Source organism: Phoxinus phoxinus (genome assembly GCF_949152265.1).
Source record: "Phoxinus phoxinus genome assembly, chromosome: 12".
Lineage (NCBI taxonomy): Eukaryota > Metazoa > Chordata > Actinopteri > Cypriniformes > Leuciscidae > Phoxinus > Phoxinus phoxinus.
The window spans coordinates 34,149,232-34,157,511 of record NC_136887.1 but is presented as its reverse complement, the minus strand read 5'-3'; the positions used below and the strand labels follow the sequence as shown (position 1 = coordinate 34,157,511).

At 39.5% G+C, this 8,280-nt stretch overlaps 1 protein-coding gene and 1 long non-coding RNA gene across 2 annotated transcripts in view; one reads left to right on the top strand and one right to left on the bottom strand.

Moving 5' to 3' along the window:
* Window positions 1-8,280, bottom strand: part of LOC307008516 — a 47,738-nt gene that overhangs the window by 14,524 nt on the left and 24,934 nt on the right. The window lies entirely within an intron of this gene.
* On the top strand, window positions 2,821-5,153 carry adra2da (adrenergic, alpha-2D-, receptor a). Its single transcript, XM_079630781.1, has one exon. The coding sequence runs from the start codon at window positions 3,092-3,094 to the stop codon at window positions 4,304-4,306; it is 1,215 nt and encodes a 404-aa protein (XP_079486907.1). The 5' UTR covers window positions 2,821-3,091; the 3' UTR covers window positions 4,307-5,153.

Here is an 8,280-nt window from a genome sequence, read left to right as displayed (position 1 = left end):
TTGGCTGTTTTAATGACATTTTCGGACATGCCCATTGACTCCAATGTTAAATGGGTCCATGGCCAATTCTTTTATAGTCAAAAACTCGAGAGAGGAACCATTGTCAAAAAAATGTTGTCCACCACTCTTGTTCATCCAAAACAAACTACAATATAGACTCAAGGTGTTAAATATCGGAATTATCCTTTAACATGTGTTTCATGAGGTGGAGGATATGATGACTATAGTTGCCTATAAGTAATTGTAATGGTGAACAGTGTGGCCAGATTGGGACGGTGATTTCCAGCCCAAAAGCTCACCAAAACCCGGCCGGCCACTCCAAGAAAAAACCGCCCAAGATTTTACTGCCAAAATAATGTCATATAATTTTATTACCATGTCATTCAAGGTTGATAAGCACCATTTTAATCTCCTTAGAACAAAATAACGATGATAAAAAAATAATAATAAAAAAAACAGGAAAATAGGGCAATAATTAATGAGAATTAGCAAATATGACTAAAATGTCCCAGTGGACACTGTCAAAACAATGTAATCACTTTGAACAAAGCAATCAAGAAATTAACCGATGACTTTAACCCTGGGAAGACCCAAAATCACTCTATCTGGATGGCGCGATAAAAAAATAAATAAAAAAACGATATTTTTTACGATGACAAGCCGGAATGAAAACAAGCCAAAATAAATTAGCAGTAACAAGGCTATTTTTAAAATGTAAGGAGTAGAAGTAAAAAGTCGGCTGAAAAATAATTACTCCAGTAAAGTATAGATACCCAAAATGTCTACTTAAGTAAGGTAACAAAATATTTGTACTTCGTTAGTTGACACCTTTGCCGCTAGCCTAGCTTAGCACAAAGACTGGAGGTAAATGGCTCCAGCTAGCATACTGCGCCCAATAAGTGACAAAATAACGCCAACATTTTCCTATTTACATGTTGTGATGTGTATAGTCACAGCGTGTACAAATAACAAAGTCACATAAGACACAGCCATCTTCTAACCGCAGAAGTAGCATTGTAGAAGAAGTAGCAGTGCTTCGCCTTCTGAGAATATAGTTCCCAGTGTGTATACGGTTAGAAGATGTGTGTCATGTGATCTTGTTATTTGTACACGCTGTGACTACACAAATCATAACATGTAAATAGGAAAATGTTGGCGTTATTTTGTCACTTATTGGGCGCAATATGCTAGCTGGAGCCATTTACCTCCAGTCTTTGTGCTAAGCTAGGCTAGCAGTGTGTGCGTCAGACAGAGTTACGGCACGCACGGAGATGAGAAGGGTGTGTGTGGACTTATCTAACTCTGCGGGATACGGGGAATAAGATAAAGTCACACAAAGTCGGCGTGTTCCTTCAAGCTAAATTAATACAATTTAATAAATGATAAAGCATATATTTGCCTTCAGACAGTTTCAATTGGCATTACAAATTTTGTGTTTAAAGTCTTATAAAACTTGGTGCTTCTTAGATAGAGAATATAATGCTGATATTTCTACAAATACTTTTAGAGTAGCTCAATAAATTGCAAAAACTGCAAGTGGCTTGATGTATTTTTAACAGTATTACATAAACTAAATAGATATATTTAGCTTTTATCAGAAAAATAAACTCTTCCTCATCCTTAAAGAGAAAGGAAAATCAAACAAAAGCACTGGGTTTTTGTGTTGTCTATAAAAGCTGCATCAGCTATTTATAGCTAAAGTTATTTTTACACACAAATGGCACCAGTTTCATAAAATGACCCAGAAATCAAAACTCAAACAAACATAAATTCACATGGGACTATAAAAGACAACAGTGCCGAGGAAGAGGACAAGACTGATGCTGAGAAAACTCAGAAAGCTGTGTAAAACATTGTTTATCACTCTCTATACTGTGTGTGTGTGTGTGTGTGTGTGTGTGTGTGTGTGTGTGTGTGTGTGTGTGTGTGTGTGTATTTATTTCATTATAAATGAAAGAACAAATATTAATACAATACACCAGTAATAAACAGCACTAGGTTCAGAAAAGAGCAGCATCAACAGCCAGAGGGTGAGAAGATTGAACCAAAATAAATAAATCATAGTTTCAGAAGTAAACAGAGAGAGAAACAAAATATTGTTGAAATTTGTTGAGAAACGCATTAAAAATTGGATTTATAATGGAGAATTTGGAGATAAGTGAGCTATGTGAAAGTTAGCCAGAGGAATGTGTGTGTTTCTATGTGTGTGTGTGTGTGTGTGTGTGTGTGTGTGTGTTAGGGTTAGTGTGTGTGAGTAATTGTGTGTGTGTGTGTAGTAGGGCTAGTGTGTGTGTGTGTGTTTGAGTAGGCATATATGTATATGTGTTTGTGTGTGTTTACGTGTGTGTGGGTGTCTGTGTGTTTGACTGTGTGTGTGTGTGTGTGTTAGGGTTAGTGTCTGTGAGTGAGTGTGTGTCGCGTTAGGGTTAGTGTGTGTGAGTGAGTGAGTGAGTGTGTGTGTGTGTGTGTGTGTGCTAGGTTAGTGTGTGTTTGTGTGTGCGTGTGTATGTCTATGTGTGTGTGTGTGTGTGTAGTAGGGCTAGTGTGTGTGTGTGTCTATGTGTGTGTGTGTATATCTATATGTTTGTGCCTTAGGGTTAGTGTGTGTGTGTGTGTGTGTGTGTGTGTCAGTGTGTTTGAGTAGGCCTATGTATATGTGTGTGTTTACGTGTGTGTGTGTGTGTGTGTGTGTGTGCGCAATTGAATTTGTGTGTGTTTAGCGATGGGTTGGACTCCAGCATGACGTCACGTGATTAGCTCCAGCTCGAGCTCACACACATCTCAACACTCAGTCCGGTGTGGAGCGCGTGTGTGTGTAGAGCTCGCGTGTGCGTCTCTGGAGCGCGCCTGACAGAACGCGCGCAACTACTCTGGAATTCTATTTCGCGCTTCAATTTCCCCTTATCGAAACTGTAAGGGATTTAAAAAGTCGTTGCGTGCGCGATGAACAGCTTTAATCTCGCAAGCATGAGACGATCGCGTCCGCAGAGCGCACTGACAGCTCAAGTTTTTCTTGTGTCATTACATCAGTGCATTGGTGACACCACCTAACTGGAAACACTAACCCGACTGTGAGAAAGATGGACTCAGCATGGATGTGACTCAGTCCAATGCAACGGAGGACACCAGAAACATCACCTCAAAACCATGGCCGTACACGGACACGACCGCCGCGTTCATCATCATCGTGGTCTCCATCATAATCCTGCTCACCATCGTTGGGAACGTTTTGGTTATCGTTGCGGTACTGACCAGCCGCGCGCTCCGCGCGCCACAGAACCTCTTCCTCGTGTCGCTCGCGTGCGCGGACATCCTCGTGGCCACGCTCGTGATCCCGTTTTCACTGGCCAACGAGGTCATGGGATACTGGTACTTCGGCAGCACCTGGTGCGCGTTTTATCTGGCTCTGGATGTTCTGTTCTGCACATCATCCATCGTGCACCTGTGCGCCATCAGCTTGGATAGGTACTGGTCCGTCACCAAAGCGGTGAGCTACAACTTGAAGAGAACACCGAAGCGCATTAAAACCATGATCGCGGTGGTTTGGGCCATATCAGCCGTCATCTCATTCCCACCCCTCATCATGACCAAACACAACGAGACGGAGTGTTTAATCAATGACGAGACCTGGTACATCCTCTCCTCGTGCATCGTGTCGTTTTTCGCGCCGGGGTTCATCATGATCACGGTGTACTGTAAGATATACCGCGTCGCCAAACAGCGCTCGTCCACCGTATTCGTGGCGAAGAACGGGTTGGAGAGGCAGCCTTCGCAGTCCGAGACGTGCTTTGTGCGTAAAGCGAAGTTTGAGAAGGAGTCCCCGAGCACCAACAGCTCGGAGAGCAACCAGGGACAGGAGGAGTTGGATGATATCGACCTGGAGGAAAGCGCGATGTCGGACAGCAAACACAAGAGCTCGCGCTTCTCCAAGCGCAAGGTGGACGGCGCGCGCTCCAGCGCGCAAAGGACTTGCAGGATCTCCTGGGCTTCCCATCAGGAGCAGAGCAGCAAGCAGCTCGCCGTGGTGTCCAAAACCAAAGTGGCTCAGATGCGAGAGAAGCGCTTCACCTTCGTGCTGGCAGTGGTGATGGGGGTGTTTGTCCTCTGCTGGTTCCCGTTCTTCTTCACCTACAGTCTCCAGGCCATCTGTGGGGAGAGCTGCGTGCCGCCCGACGCGCTGTTCAAACTCTTCTTCTGGATCGGATACTGCAATAGCTCGGTCAATCCCATCATTTACACGATTTTCAACAGGGACTTTAGAAAGTCGATTAAGAAAATCATTTGCTCGACGACGCAACGCACCTGAGAGAGAGACTCGTGTTTGGACACGATTTAAATGCAGCAAACCAAGCGGAATCTGCTAAATACATATCGCCGTTTTATTACATTTTTTTGCAATGAAGTGTTTCTTCAGCCATGGGCACTTACTCTTTACAGTCTTGGAAAACATTCATCAAGTCTTCATTTATTTAGCTTCTCTTCAAATGCATTTTGATGCATGTCAAATATTTTGTAGCATAATATTTAATACAATATTGGATTCTCAATGTGCTGAAAAAAATATAATTCCTGAAAAAAAGATTTAAACCTTTTTAGGTTTCAAAGATTTCAAATATTAAATTTAATTTAATAATTTGTACCTATTATTCATATTATGAATTAAGAATTTTAAGTCAGAACTAGAGCTTAATAAAACATGTTGTATAAATCTTAATGGAACGGGGTATTCATAAAAATAAATATATATATATGTATATATATTAATTTATGAATATGAATCACATAAGCTAAATGGTCTATTCTCTTGTTCCATTAAGATTTATGCAACATGTTTAATTGAACTATGAATAATTGCCCATAACTGAAGAAACACTCAAGGTATTTTAATAAATGGTGTTTCGGTGGTTTTAAGTAAGTCAGCTCACAGTATTGTTTTATCATTTAAAACCCAACTAAACTATATTTCTTTCAAATATGCCCCCTGGTTTGATTGTTTTTCATAAAGCAATGGCATTCATATTTAATTTTTATGTGTTCAAATAACTCTTGGTGCCACTGATGTACATAATGTTTGTATATATTAAATGAGAAATTATTGACTTACATGTTATCAAAACTCCCTGTAAATATAGCCTATAAAATGTATAAATGTAAAAAAGGACATTAAATATTAAATTGTACTGTATTTTTTCCATTCAGTTTAGACTATACACAGAATTTATGAATCCTCTGATTGATTTAGTGTTTATTAAATGGAAGTACTTGATAATTGATTTCACTCATTAGTAAACGGTGGAAGGAATGTTACTTTAGTTTAGATGTTTGTTTTCTGGATACTGGTAATTGTATTAAAACTCCCATTTTAGAAAATATGATTATTACAGGAGACCGGGGCTAGTTGTCACAAGGGCTTCATCTCAGTAACTGTGACATCATGAGGCAAAGGGCCAATTATAATTTGTATGTTGATTTTAAACACCTTCAAAACTGCCTTATATGTTTAATTTATTTATTTTTGAATTGCGATTTTAGGCATTGCAGGGATTATTCAAAACAAATCAATAGAAAAGAGAAAAGGGAGGAAGCACATCAGAAGTCAAACATACACTCTAAAAAATGCTGGGTTGTTTTTACCCAATTTTGGGTCAAATATGGTCAAACCCAAACGTTGGGTTAAAAATTTAATTAAAAAAATGTAACCCAACGGCTGAGTTTGTCCATATTTGACCCAAAGTTGGGTTGAAACAATGCATCTGAACCCCTTATTTATTATCCTTGACTTGAAGTCTGTTCATATGCGTATCAAACTGAAGAAAAAAAGAGGATGCATTACAGAATATATGTTTAAATTAACGTGTTTTCAGGTCAAAGGTTGGAGGTTTGGGGCAAGTTGTCACGTTTTTTTATGCTCTGTTATTTTAAAATGTTTTCAATTTCTGTTGCCAAACGGATATATTTTTGTATGTATTTAATTTTTCATGAATTGTTTACATTTTACATTTAGCTAAAAAGCCTATTGTTATAAAAGGTCATATTTTTCTCTCTCTCTGGGAAATAATGGCATAAATGTTAAGTAGCTTTCTTGCACTCCAGATATTAAGATTTGTGTCTATACGGACTTAAACCTGACCTCAGAAATATTCTATAGAAATACAACTGGTCTCTTCTATGCGAGAGCAGCTCTGCCATAACTCTATTAAAGGCTCTTATTGACTATAGTACATCGTATCTGATGAATGCACACTGTAATCCATCATATTTAGTATCTTAATCTAAAGTCAGACAGAGTATTTCTGCAGTCAGGCAGGACTGATGGCCGAGGAAGAGGATTTATCTTAAGAGCGCTGTCAGAATTGAGATGCTTTCCTGAAACTACTCTTATCACGATCTAAAACCCTTCACAAACAAAACAAGCTGCCGAAGAGGTTGAAGAAAGTCAAACTTCCTAGAGAGCTAACAATACCCTGCTATTAATGTCCATCTATGTGAAAGTTCATCATGCATACCACACACACACACACACACACACACACACAAGCTCCATCCAGCAGAAAGCAATGCATGGATCATGAGTCTCGAGCTCAGGATCTGTGAGAGTAAAAATGCAAAGAAACAGTGTTTGAAAGACTGTTGGCAACAAATGTAATTCGTCACACACACCTCCGCTTGTTGTGGTCTGCATTACTGTCTTTGGAATGTATTCTGCTCTTTTACAGTCTTGATGTGTTTTCAGGCTCTACTTGAACAGGTTTTCCTGCTTGAATGTTGATTATTTTCCTCATATTCTCCATTGTTGCGGCTCCTCTCTTCCCAGTCTGTCAGTAACGCTCTGTTCACTTCCTGCCTCTATGAAGCCCCTCCTTCTGAAAAGCACACTGTGCTCTGATTGGTCGGCTGGATCAGTGTGTTGTGATTGGTCGAGCGCTTCGAGTGTGTTTGGGAAATGTCCCGCCCCTTCCCATAACCGCCAGTTTAACACACTACTAACTAACTCAACCAGGCCCCGCCCCTTTATTATGCGCATTAATTATTATAATGAGGAATATTGTGACGTGTTTGTTCCCGGAAGAAACTCAAGACTACAGTGGAGGCGTTTATTTGTGCATATAATACAACCTCTTGTTGTCTCTGTAAGCTGGGATAGTATTGAATTACTACACAAACTTCCCTTTCAACTCTCTGCCAAAAACAGTGTGGGATCGACAGGAGGGGCCTCATAACACTGGGGCCCCAGTAGGTCAAAATTCATCCCCAGAATGCATTGCACATGGAAATGTCTACATAAAAATGCTGAAGTTTTGCTTGATTATTAGTGCATTAGAGTTTGCAGGCAAGTTGAACACCACATGCATTATTTTAGGTCTACACTTAATCCTCACTGTTTCTATTCTAAAGTGAGATCAGTGATACTCAATGTAAGATAGCAATGACATATCCAATATTTAAAAATCTTACAAATGAAAAAATAATTGTCAATTTTTGTTTAGCAAAAAAAAAAAGAAAGAAAGTAAAATGTCCAGATGTATTATGTTAATGATATTTAAAAAATGGTATACATAATAAGTGTTGAGGGATTTAATACAATAAAAGTGAAAAAGAGGAAACTAAAAAATATATATCTTTAATATAATGACAATAATATACAATGAAAATAACATTTAGAATATAACAATGTAATAAATAAACAAACGAAAGTGCGCAAATACATTAAATTTTACATTACTAAAACAGTGAAATTGATATATTTTCTTAAATTTCATTTAATATTTGGTTTAACCTTTTTCATGAGATTCACAAAAACCATGAGTGAGTGATTCAGTGAGTGTGTGTGTGTGATTCAGTGAGTGTGTGAGGGATTCAGTGAGTGTGTGAGGGATTCAGTGAGTGTGTGAGTGATTCAGTGAGTGTGTGAGGGATTCAGTGAGTGTGTGAGGGATTCAGTGAGTGTGTGAGTGAGTGATTCAGTGAGTGTGTGAGGGATTCAGTGAGTGTGTGAGGGATTCAGTGTGTGAGTGAGTGATTCAGTGAGTGTGTGAGGGATTCAGTGAGTGTGTGAGTGATTCAGTGAGTGTGTGAGGGATTCAGTGAGTGTGTGAGGGATTCAGTGAGTGTGTGAGGGATTCAGTGAGTGTGTGAGGGATTCATGAGTGTGGTTGTGATTCAGTGAGTGTGTGAGGGATTCAGTGAGTGTGTGAGGGATTCAGTGAGTGTGTGTGTGTGTGATTCAGTGAGTGAGTGAGTGAGTGAGTGATTCAGTGAGTGTGTGAGAGTGATTCAGTG